This window comes from Polyodon spathula, chromosome 14 (genome assembly GCF_017654505.1).
Source record: "Polyodon spathula isolate WHYD16114869_AA chromosome 14, ASM1765450v1, whole genome shotgun sequence".
NCBI classification, from domain to species: Eukaryota; Metazoa; Chordata; class Actinopteri; order Acipenseriformes; family Polyodontidae; genus Polyodon; species Polyodon spathula.
In genome coordinates this window covers 39538689-39561849 of record NC_054547.1, presented here as the reverse complement: position 1 = coordinate 39561849, position 23161 = coordinate 39538689, and the positions used below count along the sequence as shown (strand labels likewise).

General features: G+C 42.8%; 3 protein-coding genes across 6 annotated transcripts in view; 2 read left to right on the top strand and 1 right to left on the bottom strand.

The window, feature by feature from the left end:
• The window catches only part of LOC121326849 (protein FAM131A-like), a 30596-nt gene extending 25361 nt beyond the window's left edge, over positions 1-5235 (top strand). For all 3 annotated transcript variants that reach the window (XM_041270429.1, XM_041270428.1, XM_041270430.1), the window contains exon 5: positions 514-5235. In XM_041270429.1, the coding sequence (XP_041126363.1) occupies positions 514-1013 (500 nt within the window). In that variant the 3' untranslated portion in view covers positions 1014-5235. The remainder of the gene's footprint in view (positions 1-513) is intronic.
• A 1877-nt stretch (positions 5236-7112) lies between these two features.
• On the top strand, positions 7113-9586 carry LOC121326851 (heat shock protein beta-7-like). Its single transcript, XM_041270432.1, has 3 exons — positions 7113-7349; positions 7841-7986; positions 8497-9586. The coding sequence occupies exons 1-3, from the start codon at positions 7130-7132 to the stop codon at positions 8671-8673; spliced, it is 543 nt and encodes a 180-aa protein (XP_041126366.1). The 5' UTR covers positions 7113-7129; the 3' UTR covers positions 8674-9586.
• A 4406-nt stretch (positions 9587-13992) lies between these two features.
• LOC121326839 (chloride channel protein 2-like) overlaps positions 13993-23161 on the bottom strand; it is a 131359-nt gene continuing 122190 nt past the window's right edge. For both annotated transcript variants that reach the window (XM_041270410.1, XM_041270411.1), the window contains 2 exons: positions 20477-20563; positions 13993-17703 (listed from right to left, as the gene is read on the bottom strand). In XM_041270410.1, the coding sequence (XP_041126344.1) occupies positions 17506-17703; positions 20477-20563 (285 nt within the window). In that variant the 3' untranslated portion in view covers positions 13993-17505. The remainder of the gene's footprint in view (positions 17704-20476; positions 20564-23161) is intronic.

Genomic DNA, 23161 nt, shown 5'->3' with positions numbered 1-23161 from the left:
GCCCCAGTGACCTACTTCTTCCCTTTGTTTTTTACAACCTCAGAAAATACCTGCACATGCATTCCTTTGCATGGTGCAATTTGATATACGTTTCATATCCCATGGAGGCATGGAAAGGACTTCTGAACAGCAGACTGGCCTGTTATCTTCTTACAGTACAATAAAGAGTCCGCTGCCTTTTTTATCCCAATTCACTTGAGGTTTGAGACCGCATGGCTGTCTGTAGCTCTTCATTTCTCTCTCAACTGGGATTATTAATTACTAACCAGGTGCACTACAACAAAAACTATGCAGTATTTAAGCACTATTGAGGGAAATGGCTTTTTCATGAAAGAACTTTCTATCTGTGATTACTGACCATGCACACATACACACACACACACACACACACATACACACACGCACGCACACACACAACACTCACACAGTTCTTCAGCAGCAGCAGGGCCTCCTCATGATGAAACCCTTCTAGTTGCAGAGGTGACCATGCTGCTGTTCTTAATCCCTTTCCAGATGCAGTGGGACCCTATCCGAATTACCTGCGGGACTTCCTTCACAGTCACATGTGCCAACAGCTGAGCATGCGACAGAGCTCCTGCGAGCATGAGAGTGATTCATCTCAGACAGTCTCCCCCGAGACCCTGTGCTCCAGCCTGTGCAGCCTGGAGGACCACCCTCTGCTGAAGGACCTGAGCTCTCCCACAGACCTGGCCACCAAGCTCTTTGGAGCCATCCACGGTGGAGAGGAGATCCTGGCCAAGCTGCAGCGCAGCGGGGAAAGTGCCTTCAGGAACCTCGGACACCTTATCTGCAATGACTCCTCCTACTCTGTCTCCTACACTGAGTCGTGCTTCTCTCCTGAGGACGAGGAAGACATGCCCTGCAAGGACTATGAGTCTGTGTGCAAGGAGGTCAGCGGCTATGAAGCTAGGAGAAAGGTGTCAGACGTGACGTCTTCTGGAGTGGTGTCTCTAGATGACGAGGAGGAGGAGGAGCAAAACGAAGATGTCTGAATGATTGTTCTTCCCTCCTCCTTGCTCTCCTGAATGTTTTTGGCATGCTTCACTTCATCCCTGCCCCCTTATGCTGAGTTTGATGTTTTGTCTTGAGGCGTCCAAACAATCTTTTTTTATTTGGGTTCCGACTAACTTGCTCTGCCTTTTGTACAAACCAGTTGCCTGGGGTTTGATACAAAGGTTCAAGCAGATAACTTGCATGATATGCTAAGTGCAGAAATGAACTTGTGGGCTGAAATGTTTTAAGCACGGTCTGTACCCCTCGTTGTTTCTTTCCAAGGACATCTCCCAGCTAAGGCTTTTTGACATTGCATCCCAAACTTCTTTTCCTTGGCTGAATAAACTAAAGCATCAAAGTGGCATGGCTTATGCTGGGAATGCCAAAGGATAAACCTTTCACTAAAGATTATAACAAAATGCTGGAATGTTCATAAACTGACAAGATTATGTCTTTTTAAAATATTTCTCACAAACAAAAAAGGCAATGTGCTTTTACTGTACTAGTTTTATATCATTCAACATGTTATTATAGCCTGATGATTGAAAGCAAAGTTTTTTCAGGTTCTTATGTGAAAAAAACACACATGCAAGTGTCTAAAGAAAACTAAAGAAATCTAAAGAAAACAAAGCATAAAAACAGTTTCCACTGATTCAGAATTTTATATTTTTGTATCTGTCGTCTGCATTTTTTGTGAGGCATTGCTGTCCAGTGGTTTGCACGAAGCTTCAAGTACTGTTGCTGTAGAGATATTTTTTATTTGTTATCACTGTGTGATATGGTCTACAGAAAAGAAAAAAAAAAAAAAAAACAGGATACTGTGGTATTCATTGTTATTGTCATTGCCGTGTCCTTTTCAGTGCAAGTCTGTTATAGCTGGGATGAAAAGTCAGCTACTAAACTTCTTAAAAGTGAATGGTATATAAATTCAAACACAGCTTGTGCCTCTCAAACCACTCAAGTCTACCAGTGAGGCCCTGGTTGGTGGGGTGTGCTGAGGAACAGGGATAGTTCTCCAATCAGGATGCTCCTGACCCAACACAAGAACACCGGCATGTAATCTGCTCAGGTGTGCACACCTCTGAACCCAGGGGTTGATGAGTGATTGTGCTTATTTCACTGCTGATTGCCTCTGGGCTGGGAGGGATTGAGAGGTCCATCTGCATGCCTTTAAGGGCTCTACTGTTCCCTGCACACAGGAGGTGTGGATCAGCTGGCTATGATGATTGGAAAGTAAATAGGGATTCTCAGACAATAGGCATCCTGAGCACTGCAGCGCATGTGAATGCAGCACAACCCATCAGCATGCGAGTGGGTCATGAAAAGACCAACATCTGTTTTTAAAGTTCAGCGCCTCGCCCCATACGAACAAATACCAGCATATATGAGTGTCAAACTGTAATGTTACATGATTCTAGCATTCCATGTCTTTGTTTGTTTTTTGTTGTACTTGTTTGACAGAACATTAGTTGTGTACTCTGGTGAAGAATCTCTTTCATAGGATTAAGTGTGGGCATTCTGTTTGTGGACATTCCGCTTAGTAATTCTATGGCAACCCAACAACATTTTTTTTTTAATAATTGAAACATTTACTATCTGGAGAGTTAAACAAACATGACACGACCAAAATCCATGTAGACCTCAAAAGGTATCTGTGCTAAAAATGCCCACAGGCTCTCATCACAGTCCCTTTATTTCTCCTGTAATGCAGAGGTTACAGTCGACATGAGGGACAACACAAACATTGCCACCCACATGCTACAATGCATGAGCGATCGCTTACTTAACTCAGGTACACATAACATGCTGTGCCTTCATCTCTATGCCTTTTCCTTTGTCAATCCATCCAAACACCACATTCAACAGAGAGTCAAGAGCACTGGCCCTCTCCCCCATACCCAGTGACAGCTGCACTCCTACATTGTTCTTCTCCCTGTAGAATAAAGTAATCCAGATGTCAGATCCTACAAGTAGGATACCAGTTGGATGCTGCTTGACTTGCACTGCATGTAGTAACCCAAAGTACAGAGCAAACCGCATCATCTGGAAGTAGCAAAGAGAAAACAAACAGACTCCACGATCCTCCTGGTTTGCAGTTTTCTGTTTGTTTATTAGTGTTGATCACATTCTGAAGCATGAGAGGGGATGGGTCTGGTCCCTGCCTTGGGACAGCCTGCCTGCCCTGTACTGCTTACAGCATTGCCGAGCAACCCTGACGTAACAGAGCTGTACACCAGACAGCTTCACATTGCAATGACAGAAAAATAATTCCCTTATGGAAGCTTACCACAGTGCATCTGTACGGTTACTTTGCAGTTTCCCTTCCAATGCTTTTCCCCATGGCTGTACTATACTTTACTATGTTTTATTACACTTGGCTGTAGACTTTATCAGACTTTGGAGTTCAGACTACAGGAGGTTTAGAGATCACACTTTGAGCAGTGAAAGGCACACCTTTTTCTTATACTTTCTACTTGCAGACATGTCTGAGATCCAGTTGTTAGCACAGCATTCCTAGTACTCTGTATCTTGTTCTAGCGAGGCACTGAAAAATAAATGGGGATAAAACGAAAGGAAAAGCTGTGTTGAATGTGCAGTAGGTGGCTTTTTACTGTGACACACAGCAGAATGTTCTGTTGCATCATTCCGGATAATCAACATTCCAAGGCTCTGCATTTCACTGGGAGAGTTATTAGAATCCTCCCGCAGGGTCAGTGCTTTGCTTGAGACCAAGTTAGGGTTAAAGAAAAGCATGCAAGAACAAGAAAGAAAAGACATACATTGATTTGTCTTTACCAACAGAAATAATTCAATTTACTTTTCATGTCATTATATTTCTTGGGTATTCTCAATTTTGCTTTGAAATATATCAGTTAAAAGCAAAAAAAAAGAAAAAAGAAGCAAAATCGAATTGAAGTGAATGGTTTCTTTGTGTTTCGACAAGAGCCTCTATTCAGCGCATTGTTGCTCTTGGGCTCTTGCACACAGAGTGCAGTCCCAGGGCTGCCTTGCCTTTCAGGACATTGTTTCTCACATAGTGCTTGATTGTGGAAAGGATGAGAGCGCTAATGGAGAATGTATCCCTCGTTTGACTGACCGATCCAGATTTGGAGAAAGACATATTCATGAACCCTTGAAACTGTGCCCGTCACCCACCCACGAAAAAAACAAACCAAAAAACCACTCAATTCAATTCAATGTAATGTTATACTTACCATGTTTCCATGGTTAATTGATATTAAAGGTTTCATTATGTGCAGCATTTTAACAAACAGCTGGTGCTTTGCATAATAAAACAACCTGTTTCCCTTCGGTACAGGAATCTCTACAGTATCTAATTGATTGATTTCCGCCCCTTGAGATCCCCAGCTTCCCCACAAAGACTGTCGAGACCCAGAATGGAACTCTGTGTTCTTGAATCATGGTCCTCATGCCCTGCAAAGCTGAATCAACAGAAAGCTACTGATTCGAGTCTCACGTTGGTGTTTTACTTGGACTGCTACCGTTGCAGAGTAAAGTATTCATTTTCTACCTGCTGAAGCATGTTCAAAATGTGTTGCATATGGTTTACGTTTCTTTCCGGGACCCTGTGGTTTGCACGATGTTGGAAACACTCTTCAGTGCAGGGTTATGTCTGGAGTGGGTCTGCCAGGACCAATCCGGTCGCTTGAAATAGGAAGTTCTGTTGCATTGAAGACTTGCCTCCTCCTCCTTGAAGAACAGAAGCAGACTATGTGAGAAACAGGTCCTGATAGTTCAGGGTCGTCACCTGACTGCACAGCCCCTTGCACTGAGAATCTCTCAGTGTTGGAAGCCCTCCCTGGTGAAAACACACTATCTGTTTTTAAAGAGAGCATCGCCTAAAACTGATATTATCTATCGTGCATTATCTATCGTCCTAGGAAACAATCAATCGCCATCTTTGGCTATTTATCTTTGGAAGCAGTTCTTTTTTGAAAATGTGTTTCTTTTTTTTTTTTTTTTACAGTTGAACAATATCTTTTTTTTTTTTCTCTTTGTCTGTAATGTGTTGGTTTGGGACCCCGGGTTTATTGGAAAGTGTCACTGTGAACACTGTTAGCTCTCTTCATAATACGCTCAATGTTTTGTGTAGTAAATGGCTCTCCTCTTCTTTGATTTCCCTTTCTCTTTATTTCCTTTGTTTCAGCAGCTGCCATGATTTCGAGTTATGAATAAAAGTCATTAATGTTATTACTGGGAGAAGATGTCATTTTGATTTTTTATTTAACATCATGTAATCAATGAAACTACAGCATGAGATTGCAAAAGTCTACCGGAAGCCATAATATTAGTACAGTATTTGTCAATTTTTCATTAAGTATATGGAAAACTACAAAGTGGTGTGTAATTCAATATGTTGATGCAACATTATTCAGCAGGTTTCATTCGACTTTATGAAGCAGAATTAGGTCATTTTATAGGGTGATGCAAAACCTTTGGCCAGAGCTGTAGTACCTCCACTTAGTGTAATGTTGCTCCACTTCAAGATGACTGTTTAAAGAGTGCTCGGGCACTTTGTAGATTCATCTCTCTTTCTTTAAAGACTTGGGAATATTTTGACCAGCAGTGAGATTTCAGCTCTGTTAAAGCTGACTGGTGTGAATTCCTTCCACTAACAATGGTGTGAATTGCACCCTGCGTTCAACCCACGTCCACAGAGACACTTGTACTGTATGTTCTTTCAAAGTACGCATTACAGTGGAGTTGTCACCATAAAAGTAAAAAAAGAAAACCACCAGCATTGCAAGTGACTGAAAAATTCAGAAAGTCACTCCAATGTGTTGATTTTATCAATGTGTCTGCTTTATAATGTGGCATCAAACCCCACTCTCCTTACTTCGCCATCCCCATTACTTACCCCAGCAATGGAAAGCCTCCTGCCTCAGGATCTAATCAAACCTTAAGAAGCACATATGAAACCCAATGATGAGACAATAACACAAACCATTTCTATTTTTGGGGGGAGTACTCAGAAAAACTTCCAAACTATTTGAAAGTATAGTAAGGTTGGCCAGACTTTTTAAAAAAAGCTATCAAAGTGTCCTGAACGAACACTGAAACAATGCCACAGAGTTCTTTTTTGAAATGATTGTTAATATGGTTATTACTCAATGAAAGTGACCTTGCCTGCAGCACAGTCCCAGACAAGGCAGCGAACAACATGGCCCTGACAGGGAGCAGATGTGTTGAAATAGAGAGCAGCAAGCATCGACCTGGATCTCTTCAAGCACACACAGGGCAGGATATCACAGATCACATGGGCCCCACATGGTATAGTGCCTCGAGGCAAGTCTGACCACACTTACTGTGAAGGTTCCTATATTGCAGTCAGTAGTCAGTCCGTTGGGGACACATTACACAGCCTGGCCCTGATTATCAGATGAAGATCATTTTTGGGCAGAAACATTGAGTTCCTCCACAGGGGCAGGGGCTTGTGCGTCTAATGAACCCCCCTGCTCTACTGTCTCATGAGGGGAGGGAGGGCAGGGGATGATGCATATGGGTTTCTCTATGATCAAAACAGGAGAAAAAACACACAGCAACGCTCCTGAATCTGTGCTGGGAGGTCTGAAACAGCCTGTTGTTAAATGGTCATTTTGATGGTTTTTTGACTGCACTGTGTTGTGATCTCAGCAACAGGTTTACAATGTCAACTTTTTGAACAGCATCAGCTGTTAGTCATTCATGTGTAGTTTAATACTGGTGGAACTGTGATTTGAGGAACTCAAGATCAACTAAATTATCGCACTGGCAAAGGCCAGTGTTACCCATCACAGGAATTATTTCAACTGGGCCAACTGGTCTCTAAAACTAAATGTCATCTTATACAAAGCGTCTCCTGTGACAAGCACAGCAGTCTGTGCATCTCAGCAAGCACCTCTCTCTATCTCTCGTTTAACATGAGCACTGCATGCACTACAGAGCTATATCAGAGACGCCAGCGCTATCACTCATTCCATGGGGCCCAGGGCTTTTTTAAGCCCCCATGACTAAATGGCTTTGCAATCTCAGTGAAGTAGGGGGTGGGGGGATTATTACTGCTGGTTCAAGAGCACTTCTTATTATGGGAACATGAAGAGCAGAGCGTCATCGTATGCAGCCTTGCAGTTCGGAGGAAGCAGTGTGTGTGTGTGTCTCCAGAAGCAGCAGCATGTCCTCCTCCTCCTCCTATCGCTCGCAGCGCTACACCAGCTCATTCCAGCCGGGGGGAAGCTCTCCAGGGGACCCATCCTCTGCTTACCGGGACTTCAGGGACGAGGCTGACAGCATCCCCCTCCGACACAACCAGTGCAGGGAGTCTTTCAGATATGCAGGTCTGTACAATACAATACAGTGCAGTGCAATATTATAGAACTTTGATAAGGAAGTTGAACCTTTAGCTGCAAGAGAATGGAGGTTGATTCCAAAATGTATCTGTGATTATGATGATCACCTATACCTGTAAAAACACTAGCATATTTAGTAATATATTATGATGCTCACTCGTGCCTGTAATACTTTTTGTAATAATTATATTTAGTCCATGACAAAACTTTTCTCAATTTGTTCTTCAATGAAGCTCTTTGCCTGATATAGTTAATGGTGGAAGAATAATTTCTTTGAAGTGTTATGTTTTAAAAGAAAGGGAAAGTGAATCTAAATTCAGACTCAAAATGAGAAATGAGCATCATCAACTTACCTAGTGCCAGTAGTGTATGTTTCATTGCGTTGCTAAAACTTTAGATTTATTTATTTGTTTTGCTCCCTGCTCCCTGCTCCCTGCTCCCCGCTCCCTGCTCCCCTCTCTCCACTCTCCCCCCTGCAGCTCCCGTGTCTGCTCGCCCTGCCAGTCTGGGGACACTCCGATCAGTGGGAGACACGTACCAAATGTCTGCTGATGTCAGTCAGTTTGAGCCCCAGGATGTGGTGGTAACGACCTATAACTACCACATCGTGATCCACGCTGAGCAGGTACCGTCACAGCACTGGAGGGGAGAGGGAGGGGGCAGCAGGAGGGGTACAGCAAAGCTGTAACACAAACAGTGCAAGGGAGGCTAAGATGGGTTTCTACAGCTGATAGCATTTACTTTACTATTTCAATATATTGTGTCTATAAGTTCAGTGGGAGAACATGTATTTTTCCTTTATTATTATTATTATTAGTATTATGAGTAGTTTGGGTACCTCTCCTCTCTGTAGTCCTCCTCGCAGGAACACAGTATTGATGAAGCCATGCATGGATATAATCAAAAGAAACACAAAATGAATCTTAGCTAGTATAAGAGCAGGCGCTGCTGTGATATCTGCAGGCTGCTACCCTGCTACACTGTAGCGCTGTGTGAGTGAAGCTCCTTTGAGTTAGAGGCTTCCAGACTCATTGTTCAGAAGTCTGCTGTGATTATTGGGCTTGAATGACTTCTTTAACACCAGCAGTCCGTTCCGCTGGGGGAACGAGTTTAACAGCAGCTCCTCCTTCCTCAGGTGGCAGAGGACGGGACGGTCAGCAACACGTTCACCCACAAGGTGCAGCTGCCAGAGGACATGGACCCTCTGTCAGTGAGCTGCGCCCTGAGCGAGGCGGGAATGCTGGTGATCAGTGTGAAGAGGAACCACACGGCAGAGCCACCACCTGCCTACCACTCCGAGATGCAGTGCTGAGATCCACCAGCAGGGCCCCGGTCAAGGGATAGCCCTCACTTCACTATACTCAGCTGCTTGAGCTAATCATGGGATAGATTTATATCAGATGTGTTTGCTGTATATCCACTTTTACAAAAACTGACGATGGAAAAATTTGGTTTACATTAATTAGGGTGTGCAAGCTGTTTATATAAAAAATATACTGTTTTGTTTTTTAAATAAAAAAAAAAAATAAAATAAGATGTGAACTACCCTGTGTCAATATTCACACCCATATTCAACTATACAGAGGACTTTCTACTGAGCCTTTTCTATATCTGTATTGAAATATGCATTGTGAGTAATTAGCAGTGTTATTATGGACAGGGCACCCTACTGAGGTTGTTAGCCTCAGGCCTCAGAAAGCGGCAGGCATTCCTGTCGACCAGACTGCTCCAGGTACCTAGCAGGCAACACTGACTGCCTCTGCAGTACTGTATTTCATTTATTGATCTATTAGTCTAATCTGTATAGCAAGCACAAATGTCACACAGAGATGCGCTGGGTGTAAATATTTAGAGATGTATTCAAAGCACTTCCTCTGTAAATAATTTCAGCACTACTTCAGCAAGCGTTTCACTGCTTCCAGCCACTCTGGTTCAGATGAACACTGTGTATATTTAATATTTTACATAAACTATTTATATATAAAAAAAAAAACAACAATATATTTTACATAAACTATTTTACATAAACAAGTTGTTTCCTTCTGTACCTCAATTCAACCACTGCAATGTTTTTTTCTTCAGGTAACTCTTGTAGAAATTAAACAATACTATGGTATGTATTCCCTTTCACTGTGTGCACAATTATACCATGTGAAATTTCCTATCTATGTAACTATTTCATGATGCATATAAGTTAAATCAATATAAGTTAAACTCAATAAAGTTCAAACACAAACTGGGTTGCTTGGAGGCAATTTCTCTGCAGCAGGATACCTGTAATTGCTGACATCTGATGAAACGCTTATTTAAGATAATTAGAATTCTAATCCTCTTCTGACCAGAGACTCTTCCTATGGCAATTCAGTTTGCTATGTTATCAGTGTAGATGTGTAATAATTAGATTGCTCTGCATCACCGCTAAAGCTGCCACGTTGTCAGCACCTTTCTGCTTGATCCAGCCTGTTCACCAGCCAGCACTCTGCGTTTGGGTGGATTCTGATCCAGCCAGCGCTCTGCGTTTGGGTGGATTCTGATCCATCCTGCGCTCTGCGTTTGGGTGGATTCTGATTCAGCCTGTTCACCAGCCTGCACTCAGAGTTTGGGTTGTTCTTGACTGGCCCCCTTTTGACTACTCTGCAAACACTACAAAATGCATGGCGCAGTGCTACTGACTGCCTGATTAAATTTGTTAACAGGTAATGCTTTACTATACCCACGAAAACACAAGGAATCATTGCTTCTACTCATTTTACAGACAACTAGCTAACTAACAAACAGCTAACTGTTCCAGACCCTATAGGGCACAATCTATCTGGTGGCACATTAAGTAGTGCAGCTGCTTTACATAACCCTAACCCTAACCCTAACCCTAACCCTATAGTGTACAGTCTATCTGGAGGCACTTCACATCGTTCAGTTGCTTTAAATATACTGTCTCTACTTTGTTCCTTAACAGAGCCTCGTAAACCGGATGGATATACACTGTATCTCATGTGTTATTATCAGACCTTGCTCTACGTCGCAGCGAGATTCCTCGTTAAGCACACAGTGTAGTCGCACAGAACCGCTGCTTTTGGATTCTATTCACACGGAGCCAGGGGTTCAGTCCGGGACCCAGTGTCCTGTGTATGGTGTTCAAATCTTCCAAATGCACCCAGCTTAGAGACGCATGCAATCACACACACACACAGTCACAATGGGTTGGAGGTGTGACAGATTTCCTCACAGGATGAGTTGTTGAGAATCATGCCACGTGCTCCCTGTCAGTTATGAGCTCAGAGAACACTAATTAACCATAAAAAACATGTTCATCCTTCTGGGGTTAATTTGCTAACAAGCTGAGAAAATGAATTCTACAGGCTGCAGTGTGTAGCGGCACCTTCCACAGATATCAGCTATTATAAACATAATGAATGCAAACTTATTGTCATTGCTGATTGTTATCTAAACTATTATTTAACTCTCTGTTTTATTCTAAATTATTGCCTAATTCTGATTTGCCTATTTCTGATTTATTTTGCCTAATTCCGATTATCAAATGTTTTAAAGAAAACTACAAGCAGAGTCTAAAATGTTCTTCAGACCTGGATGCATTTGTATTTCAATAGATTGATCAGATCACTTGAATGGTCAGTTATTTACAGTCTGCCCAACACTATTCAGTACAATAAAAGCTTGCTATTAAAACACACATTGAGAAGGGCAGTGCATGGGCTGGTTTTCCTTGGATCTAGGCATGCTGCAAAACAGAATCAAATCATACGAGTCGCAGCACGTGCATCACACCTGCAGACAGGATCTGTTTCTTTGTGTATGTGTAGGAGCTGCTCTCCCTCAGAGCTGTACAGCACACCAGTGTGTCTGTGTTGTTAGCTGACAGTTTAAGTCCCATGGAGGAATGCATCTTAATTTCTTGTGAATCAAAACTCTACTCACTACAAAAATCCAGCTGCTTTCTGACAGAAGCAGTGTAATTAGACGATTAAACGCTTTGCTTCATTTTATATATTTATGAAAGTGTCAGAACATCTTATTATTTTTCTTTTGATAAAGTCATTATGTGCTGTGGCTTGTTCCTGTGGGCCTGATCCTTGCTGTAGAACAGCATTGGAGAGAATATTTTATTATGTGTGTTTCTGCAATAGGAAGATTATCATGTAAAGCGACCCCCTTAGAGGAAAGACAGGTGGAGGACCATGAAAAGGCTTAAGAGGGCTTAAAGTAGTAGTCTAAAGTTTGAAAAAGTAAAAGTTACATAGCATGTTTCTGTAGTCGCACCTGTGGTTATTGCTTGGTTGTACCTCAAACATGTTCATTGTAGTACTGAATGGGTTGGCTTTTATTACGAGCCTTAGAAAAGGTGAACTTACTGGGGAGGAGTGCAGTCTGAATGAACACCGTGGAAGTGAAGTGGAAGAGCAGGCGATTAATGTGAGGAGACTTTGTGCAGTGATGGGGGTCTGCTTACTGAAACTATCCCCAGGTTGCCATGACAGACTTTACAAGCTCTTCCTAAACATAGTAGTCCTTGTAAATGTTAATGAAATTTGGGTGAGTTGTTCACAATACGCATCCTTTTGCCACTCGTTCCTGGAAGGGTGCAGAGCTGGTGTTCGGTGTTCCTGTCCAGTGCTGTCTGTAGTCAGCTTGAACCCGAGGCAGCTGTCTGTCCTCTTCGTACAGGATTGCTGTTGCGTGCCTGGATGTGGTTCTGATGCTGTTAGACCCTGCTGCTGAGTAAAGAGAGTTCAATACTCCCCCGTCTGGAGGCACCGCACAGCTCGTACCTGCCAACGTCACAATGCTTCAGGGCGATACAGCATCGCACACTGTGTTAAAATCCTGAAGACAATTTGAAATTCACAAAGCAAAAGGCCAACATTCTTACAGTGCTTCACCCACACACACCAGGATACTGCTGAAAGAACAGACCTCATCCATAACCCAAGCAGCACAGCAATCTCACATGCCCAAGAATGTGGTCTTATCTACATGTGCTACATTGGAAAACGCTCTAGGTCCCCCAGCCAGGAATGACAACTCTCTGCAAACAAGATTCGTACCATGCATGCTTGACTCTCCTGCACAAGTGCCAGTGCTTTTTCTATGGGGAGAGGCTGGAGACCCCCACACATTCAGAAGCAGTAACTGTGCACAGTGTGTAGTGCTGGCCGGGTTAAAGCCATTGTGAAATGGGCCGTGTGTTTAGTAATAACAGGTAGGAGATGTTGTGTTGCATCTCCTCCCAGGGATGGCTTTGTGATGAGCTTTTCAACACCTGCCTCTTAAACACACACTACAAGATATAGCCTCCCAATGCACTGAAGAGGAGCCTCTTGCATCTCTATAGAGACAGAGAGTGCTCCCTCTACCACTGGAGCAGCAGACAGTCTACAACAGGCTCTCAATAGACATCCTTCAGCAAGCACTCACAATCACATACTGACTACTCGGAGCGGAAACTAAAGGTGCATTTGAAAACCTTGCGATTTCAGTGAATTACAAAGCAAAGGAGAGGTTTATCATTTACATTTACTTTTACCAGTAGAGGAAAAAGGTTCAAGGTTATCCCTTGACAGCAAAGCCCTACAAACTGCAGGAGAGCAGAAGGGTAAAAATATGAAACCTGTTCTGTTCTCCAGCATGAAAGAGTTACATTTCTGCAAATGACGTGCTGCTTGCCACAAAGTTTACAAAGCTGGCACCATAAAAATAAATAATAAAATGTTTTAATTAAATCCTCATCAATCTGTTTGAAAAAACTGCTATGAATAATAATTACAGGATGTGAAGATTGGGAAGTGTATAGTGAACTCCCATGCTTGTCATAGTCGATCTTGTATGGTTGGTAACCAGGACCTTGATACTGAGGAAGAGTTTTGGGCATTACGTATATTCCAGTGTGAGTGTCCTTGAGTTAAAGAAATGCAAAGTTACATTTCTATTTACTTCCAGAAGCCATGCATATAATTGAATTTAATAGTGAGGAAATCAACATTGACATGTGCAAAAAAGCTCTATGCAGGTGTTTGCAAAGGACAACAACAGGATGATGTTCTGTCATAATGCAATAAAGATTGGGTGTGTTTACACAGTCTGAAAATATGGCACTGGCTAAAATACATTTTAAATAAATTATCCCAAATCAGCTGCCCTAGGCTCCATCACCATTACAAATCAGTGGGCTGTTACAGAGGGTTTGTGGGGGTCCAGTACCATCCAGTAAAACAGCGGTGTGGAGGTCCAGTACCATCCAGTAAAACAGCGGTGTGGAGGTCCAGTACCGTCCAGTAAAACAGCGGTGTGGAGGTCCAGTACCGTCCAGTAAAACACCGGTGTGGGGTCCAGTACCATCCAGTAAAACACCGGTGTGGAGGTCCAGTACCATCCAGTACTGGTCCAAACAGTAAAACGGTGTGGGGTCCAGGTCCAGTACCATCCAGTAAAACACCGATGTGGAGGTCCAGTACCATCCAGTACTGATGGCCCAGCAGAAAGAGTGTTATAATAATAATAATATTTTGGGTGGAGTGGTGCATATGGAAAGTACCGTGCATGCCTCCTTTAGTTTGTGTGCTTGCGCAATACTGGAATAAACAATAAATGGAAATAAAAAATCTTTCAATGTGTTAAAATTTTTATTATTTATCTCAGACATACAAAACATTTCTTCTTTGTTCTGAAAAATAGTACTGTAAATTTGTTAACCTGCATTTCCCAAGATGTTTTCTGTTTTCATATATATACAGATATTGGCATTGGTTAAGCATCAAAAACATGACAGCAACATCGGACTAATACAATCAATGATTAAAGTGCAAGGCAGCGCAGCCATGAAGCACAAGCAAAGTGTTTCCTCTAAACAATCAGTTGAGGGTTTTTCCTTTTCTTTTTCTTTTTCTTTTTTTTTTTTTTTTTTTTTTTTTTTTTACAAAAATAAGGTTATTTTCCATTCGTGTATTTTCCAGTAGTAGAGTAAATTTTGTTACAAAATGAAATGACGAGGAGTTATTGCACACATCTATTATTTCAAAGGATTTCAAAGAAGAACAATCCTCAGGACTATCTGAGTTGTAATCGTTAAAAACCTGCCCCTGCAATTTCTAGCCCTGTGATCAGTTCCAGTTAAACAATAAGAAAACAAGAAGGACGACAAAAGCAAAATGACACGCTTTACCAGAGGACGTGTGCAACGATCCAGAACTGCTTGCGCTTGCATGTCTGAGCCTGGTGAGCTGTGTTCATAACGTAGCATCACACGAACGACATTGTTTGACAGTTTCCAGGTCAGGTTTTCTTTTTTAAAGGGAGACAGAAGTTTTGGATCCTTGCGGACAAATCTCTGAATTAATTTGATTCATTTTTCTTTTCTTAAAACAGTAAAATACACACAATATTTTTTTTCCTGATGTTAAGCATCGCATTATAAATGTAATTCACATTAATTACAGTGATAATGTTTAATATATTAAAATTTTAAACCTTCCTTTATTGTCCTTTTGTTGCACTTTACAGCACAGCGTTGAAAACAACATGTTAAAGAAATGGCAGTTAATGGCGAACGATTATAAATAATGAACAATTAATAACAATCAGTCAAACAAACAAACCACGATAATCATCATAAAGATTTCCCATGAAAACATGTTGGACTTGAACAGCGATACAGTTTACAGAAAACAGCATGCACTCTCAGTAACTCATTGCCATGCATGGGTGGGGGGTGTGAGAGGGGATAAAGCTGGGATTCTGGAGCGAGGCCACCGTCTTTAATAACGTGGTGCCTGAGCCCCAACTGAAACAGCTTGGATTTCCTCACACTAGATTAATAAGGGGCATTCCCAGGCGTTTCCTGCATAGGGATGCTGGTTCTGTAACCTGGATGCTGACGTGATAGTCGCTTACACCTCCGAGGCAGCCAGGACTAGATCGGAGTGTTTCAGGAATGAAATGGAGGAAGACTGGACTGTAGCACAGCTAAATGAAAAAGTGTGAGCCAGCCACTTGAAACTCAGGCTTTGTGCACTGGCATGCCCTATATTCCAGTCACACAGCAGGGCTTGTCTGCGCAAAGAACATAAAGTAACATTACAAAACTGAATTTCACACAGTAGTCATGACTTTAGTACACATGCATTCACGCACACACGGCAATCCGAGAGGAACCTTAAGCTTAGGATTGAGTTCAACGTTTGTGGTAGGGTATGGTTTGTGTGTGCAGGTGCCCATTCAGTGGCAGATTTATTGCCCTGTAAATGTCTTTTTTCAACAACAGCAGCGCCACTGTGTGAAGAGGCCGTAGACCGTAAAGCAGCAGATATTCAGAAACTATTCTCCTTGTTCTGCACTGTTACAGCTGCTTCACGCAGACTCAAAAGCAGAGACCCTCTGACTAATGGAAGACTATATATGACCATGTACAACAGGTATTGCTCATTCAATTCCCTGCATGTCTCGTGTTTGCAAGTAAAGACTAGCATGCATATAAATGTAAACAAAGAAAGGGATTGCACATAAAGAAGAAAAGTGCTGAGAAAAGGTCTCGAGTATTGAAAGTGTCTATCCGAGGACCCTCTTACTCCTCAATAGCGCTTGCCTCTTTCTTCCCTGCTGTGCCCGTGTGTATTTAGTTACTGGATAACGTACATTTCAAGCAGCCTATATTAACTAGCAGACACATCAGTATCCCTGTTTTCTGTCACATACAGGGTTGTGCAGTTCAGTAAGCTGCACTATCAGATGAATTCACAGGGTAGCACCAATGCACCATGGGAAGCACACACCAGCAGTCACTGTAGGTGTGAATAAGAACAGTGAACACTAATGAGCATCACCAGGGGAAGCAAATACCACAGCTGCCTATAGGGTGCACCACTAATGCATCCAATTGTCATGCCTGCAAGATGCCTTTCTTGCAGGAATGCAAATGTCTTGGTGGCGCCCCCTATAGGCACCTGTGGTATTTGCTTCCCCTGGTGATGCTCAACAATGTTCACTGTCCCACGGTCTATGGATGCTGTTAGTACTGCAGCTTGCTAACGCAGCCTGCTTTCATCCATCCTGGAGGAGAGGCATGGTAAGTGCATAGCCAGGATTCCTGAATATTTATGAAACAAACAGAAATATACCATTATCAGGAGCACATTGGTGCATTTCTCGTCATCTGATATGCCAGAGATATGCAATAATCAGGTATGTGATACACACACATATACAGTACACATGCACGCGTACACACACATATACAGTAGTACACACACACACACACACACACACACACACACACACCACTGGCCACAAGTTTAGAGATCGCTTCCAGTATTTTACATTTGTAAAACTAACCAATAGTTCTGATTTTTAAGTAATAATGCAGGAATACAAATTCTAATAATTTATGAATAAAGATCAGTTGATTTATCACATCACTTACATGTTTTTGTTAAAACAGATTAATTGAACCTGCCAGAGCTAAATAAAATAAAATAAAGTAAGTCACCTCTTTCATTAAACACTTTTACATTCATTTCACAATTGTGTATCATTTAGGACTTGCAGATATGTAATTAATCGATCATTCACATGCTCTGACTAATCGATTAAGAGATTCAAATGTCTGTTTCCCATGTCTTGACCCATAGCGTGTGGATGTACTGTAGAGACATACAGGTATATACAGAATGGCAAGAAGACTCCCGTTGCATAGCACTTGTCCCTGTTTTAACATAAAAACATGAAGATTATGATATGCTCTGTACACGAAGCTACCCATTAGAATAAAGTGCAGGGTTATTTCCTTACACTCAATTACACATTTGCCTGCTGCAATCTCTTCACCATTACCAAGCTCTACGCAGTAGGAGTCCATGCACCTCACTCAGCCTGGTCTACAACCTTCAGATATAAACGCCTCATTGACAGGGGTAGCCCAGACAAACAAGCTTGCAAGATGTTCAACATGTACAATAAAAAGTCCCATTTTCTTCTCCTATTCGCGCACACAATCATCGTCCCTCCAGGGTTTCTACGTGTACGTGCTGGGGGAGCCCCCCAGTGCAGTAAAGGGGAGTCAGTGCAATAGGTTCGGGGGTCCCGGGTGGCAGAGTCTCTGCATGGGCTGCGGCGCGCTTACACACACTCTCCTGCGTCACTGGGATTTGTCGTCGGTCTCCGAAGGACTGGACTCGCGTGGTAGAGATATCCTCTTGTGCCGGTCCCACAGCTTGTGGATCTCCGTGGTCTCTGTCTCGCTGCTGCTGGTGGTGCCGCTGTCCCGGAAACTGGCCAGCGGGGGGCGCACTTTCACACCTTTCACTGTCACCGAGCCTTCAATCGCCTTCCTCAGCTGGACAGGAAACAAAGCAATGCAATTTCAACACACTGAACTCCAGTGCCTGAGGTGTAAATTATACAGTTATAGAATTGCTAAACCTTGGTATTCTCTAAAGGGATGCATTATGTAATGCCACTACAGAGCTGCGAGATCCACCTGCAAATGGGTAGAGTACAGAGTAGGCTGTAATGAGGTGTAAGACTTGTACCCTCTGGGTTTACCAGGCAGGTACTTTGCCACTCTGCTAAGGCGGATGTCTTTTCATAGGATTGTATACAATCCTAGCCTTTAAAGCTGCCTTGGAGGATGTCATTAGTGTCATGATTTTATGTCAGGAGTCAGCCGGTGTGCTATTTTATATGTCAGACTCAGCCGGTGTGCTATTTTATATGTCAGACTCAGCCGGTGTGCTATTTTATATGTCAGACTCAGCCGGTGTGCTATTTTATATGTCAGAGTCAGCCGGTGTGCTATTTTATATGTCAGAGTCAGCCGGTGTGCTATTTTATATGTCAGAGTCAGCCGGTGTGCTATTTTATATGTCAGAGTCAGCCGGTGTGCTATTTTATATGTCAGAGTCAGCCGGTGTGCTATTTTATATGTCAGAGTCAGCCGGTGTGCTATTTTATATGTCAGAGTCAGCCGGTGTGCTATTTTATATGTCAGACTCAGCCGGTGTGCTATTTTATATGTCAGACTCAGCCGGTGTGCTATTTTATATGTCAGACTCAGCCGGTGTGCTATTTTATATGTCAGACTCAGCCGGTGTGCTATTTTATATGTCAGACTCAGCCGGTGTGCTATTTTATATGTCAGACTCAGCCGGTGTGCTATTTTATATGTCAGACTCAGCCGGTGTGCTATTTTATATGTCAGAGTCAGCCGGTGTGCTATTTTATATGTCAGACTCAGCCGGTGTGCTATTTTATATGTCAGAGTCAGCCGGTGTGCTATTTTATATGTCAGAGTCAGCCGGTGTGCTATTTTATATGTCAGAGTCAGCCGGTGTGCTATTTTATATGTCAGAGTCAGCCGGTGTGCTATTTTATATGTCAGAGTCAGCCGGTGTGCTATTTTATATGTCAGACTCAGCCGGTGTGCTATTTTATATGTCAGAGTCAGCCGGTGTGCTATTTTATATGTCAGAGTCAGCCGGTGTGCTATTTTATATGTCAGACTCAGCCGGTGTGCTATTTTATATGTCAGACTCAGCCGGTGTGCTATTTTATATGTCAGACTCAGCCGGTGTGCTATTTTATATGTCAGACTCAGCCGGTGTGCTATTTTATATGTCAGACTCAGCCGGTGTGCTATTTTATATGTCAGACTCAGCCGGTGTGCTATTTTATATGTCAGACTCAGCCGGTGTGCTATTTTATATGTCAGAGTCAGCCGGTGTGCTATTTTATATGTCAGACTCAGCCGGTGTGCTATTTTATATGTCAGACTCAGCCGGTGTGCTATTTTATATGTCAGACTCAGCCGGTGTGCTATTTTATATAATCCAAGGCAAAATTATTTAACAAAAACGCAATAAAAAAAATGGCAAGTGCAAAGAAACGCTTGAAATTCTTTGGAAGCTGCTGCTTGAAGCGATTTGGCTGCTTTGTAGAGATTATTCCACTTGTGTTTCAGGAAGGTATTTTGGCTCCTGTTCTTGCAGGATCTTAGCCATGGTCCTGTGCTGGATGAGCTGCACACTCACTGATCTGTAACTTGTGTTCAGAACACTCTGGGGTGACACTGATGGATTTAAGCAGGTTTCAAATAAACCCACAACTATGTAGACATGACTGGATGAGCAAAGCATTGTCTAAACAGCTTGAAGCTCCATGTCAAATTTCCCACTGTTTAAAAAAACACTCAAACATCTCATAACAAAGGGAATTAATGAGACGGTCCTGTCATTAAAATTCATTACCTGTCCTCAGTGTCTGTTCTAGCTACATAATGAGATGCAGCTTCGGAATAAAAAAAGAACGCCATTGCGAAGCAAATACAGGCCTGTTCCTGGAGTTACATTGCATAATTGTGCAACGCAGGCTGCTGCTCACAATCCAACAAAAGGGAAAGGTCAGAGTGCTTCATTTTTTTGCATAGCAACAGTTGTCATGTCAGAGACGGCCAACACAGAACAGAAACTTTTTATGATAAACATATAAAGCGTTACTGCTTGTGTAAGCTCTCTTTTAACCCCCTTTCACTAACTGAAAGCAGGATGATACACACAGAGACTAAAGCTTGATTTTTACACTGGGATCTCCTTGGGGAGTGGTTTGTTTTCAAGTGTATTAATTGTCAGAGATGTATAATCACGAGCCAGGGCCACAGATCACCATGGCAAACAACATACCGACTGTGGGAAGTCATTACTGCATTTCAAACACCAAATTGTTCAGTTGGCTGACTGTACTACAGGGAGCCGTGGGACTGCAAGAGCTGTAGGCTCCTCTACAGCCCACCCTATCAAATCCCAATAAATAACAAACCAGTGCATTATGAAAACCAGTTCAATGGACTGCAAAAAGAATGCTTTACAAATGCACTATAAACCAGGTTCATATTTGGTGCATAGAGTATATCTGATTTGCTTGCTCAAAAATTATTTAATCAAGGTGCTGAACAAGACAGGACGAGCCCTCTACAGAACACGATATTTCTGGGCAATGGAAACATTGTTGCCACCTTAATCCCAACCCCAACCCTTCATGCTGGCATACATTCTAGAAGACAAAGACAGTGTTTCCATGGGAACTGGGTGATTGAAGGGAGTGTTGAGACTTACCTCCTTGAGCGACACCACCCCGATCAGCCTGCCAATGCTGGTGACGTAGGCGTGGTCCAAGCCCAGCAGAGAGAAGATTGTGTGGGTCTACAGAGGAAGGAAAGCTACTTAGTGAAGATGTCTCAAATGAAATATGTGCAGCATAACAACATCTGAATAGCTTATTGTAAACTGCAGTCAAATGCTTTTAATATGACATGAAAGGGACTGAGCTAGAGCCTGGATGACAGATAGGTTTGACTCAGGAGGTCACTAATAAAATAACAACCATTACAACTCTGTATTGCTTGCTTTGCTGTGAAAATATAGTGCTGAACGATAGTGACACTTTATATATATATATCTATATATATATATATATTATATATATATATATATATATATATATATATATATATATATCATATATTAATATATATACAGAATATGCAGTCTACTAAATAAAACCCATAAGAAAACTATAAACATACACATTTTTCTGTAAGCTATGTTGTGCTATTGTGCTATAGCATATCAGAACATTTCAATATTGCACTGAAAATTGCATACAGGTACACCTAATCTAGGTGGAAATCTGTTGTATCATTTGAAAATGTGCTTGACATTAACAAGACAAGTGATATAATGAGGAGCTTGAGTCCACATTGACTTCCATTGTATTCTGGAAGGCACATCACAAAGTGGTTTCCATGGAGCGCAGAGGGTGCTATTAATCAAGGGGGGTGTCACTGTCATAGACATACTAATAAATGACAGCTATATATTATTCATTATTTCACAAGGGGTAACAGCTGGCTGATGCAATTCATATCGATTTGCAGCCTGTATTTTACCAGCGAAAACTTTTCATCGTTTCTCTGGCAACTGCTGAAGCAAATCATTGTAGAGGACACAACAGCTGACTCATCCACAGTTTCTTTTATATTGGTAACACTTTCCATTACGTGTCTCTTTTTAGAGTGCATTTACATAGTAGTTACTGAGTAAATACGTGTGTACTTGCACATAATTACAATGTTATTATGCACAGTTACAGTACAATGCAATGCACTTCATGTGTAAATCTTTTTGTACGATATATGTAAGTACACAATTGTATCAGAAAAGGGTTAGGCTTATAGTTTGCACAAAAAATGACACAAGTAAATTGTAACTATGCATAATAACATTGTAATTGTTGTAATCAAACCTTCCCAAGACTCGTCAAAATGCCAGGTGCTTGATTGCTTTAAAAGCCTGGCAGTTACTTTTAATACTACAGTATTGTACAATCCCTCTACAAAACTTACCATTTCCACCCATCCTGCTGTGATCCTCCACTTCCACCCCTCCTACTGTGATCCTTCACTTCCACCCCTCCTGCTGTGATCCTCCACTTCCACCCCTCCTGCTCTGATCCTCCACTTCCACCCCTCCTGCTCTGATCCTCCACTTCCACCCCTCCTGCTGTGATCTTTCACTTCCACCCCTCCTGCTGTGATCCTCCACTTCCACCCCTCCTGCTCTGATCCTCCACTTCCACCCCTCCTGCTCTGATCCTCCACTTCCACCCCTCCTACTGTGATCCTTCACTTCCACCCCTCCTGCTGTGATCTTTCACTTCCACCCCTCCTGCTGTGATCCTCCACTTCTACCCCTCCTGCTGTGATCTTTCACTTCCACCCCTCCTGCTGTGATCCTCCACTTCCACCCCTCCTGCTGTGATCATTCACTTCCACCCCTCCTGCTGTGATCCTCCACTTCCACCCCTCCTGCTCTGATCCTCCACTTCCACCCCTCCTACTGTGATCCTCCACTTCCACCCCTCCTGCTGTGATCCTCCACTTCCACCCCTCCTGCTGTGATCCTCCACTTCCACCCCTCCTGCTGTGATCCTCCACTTCCACCCCTCCTGCTCTGATCCTCCACTTCCACCCCTCCTACTGTGATCTTTCACTTCCACCCCTCCTACTGTGATCTTTCACTTCCACCCCTCCTGCTGTGATCCTCCACTTCCACCCCTCCTGCTCTGATCCTCCACTTCCACCCCTCCTACTGTGATCTTTCACTTCCACCCCTCCTACTGTGATCTTTCACTTCCACCCCTCCTGCTGTGATCCTCCACTTCCACCCCTCCTGCTCTGATCCTCCACTTCCACACCTCCTACTGTGATCCTTCACTTCCACCCCTCCTGCTGTGATCCTCCACTTCTACCCCTCCTGCTCTGATCCTCCACTTCCACCCCTCCTGCTCTGATCCTCCACTTCCACCCCTCCTGCTGTGATCCTCCACTTCCACCCCTCCTGCTCTGATCCTCCACTTCCACCCCTCCTACTGTGATCCTTCACTTCCACCCCTCCTGCTGTGATCCTCTACTTCCACCCCTCCTACTGTGATCTTTCACTTCCACCCCTCCTGCTGTGATCCTCCACTTCCACCCCTCCTGCTGTGCTGGCATTATGTTACATTGTGCTTGAATTCTTGAATGTTTTTGTATAAAGCTGGTCTCTCTCGCTTTTCCAAAGTATAAAAAAAGATCAAGCAAACTTTGATCAAATCTGGGGCCAATAAGTCACAAGGATATATATCTATTCATCTCCTGGGAGCACATACAAATTGCCCCCTTCCTAGTAAACGTATTTCATGGACAATTTGCCCACAGAGGAAAACCACAACCTTCATTAGCCCATTAGACCAAGTAAAAA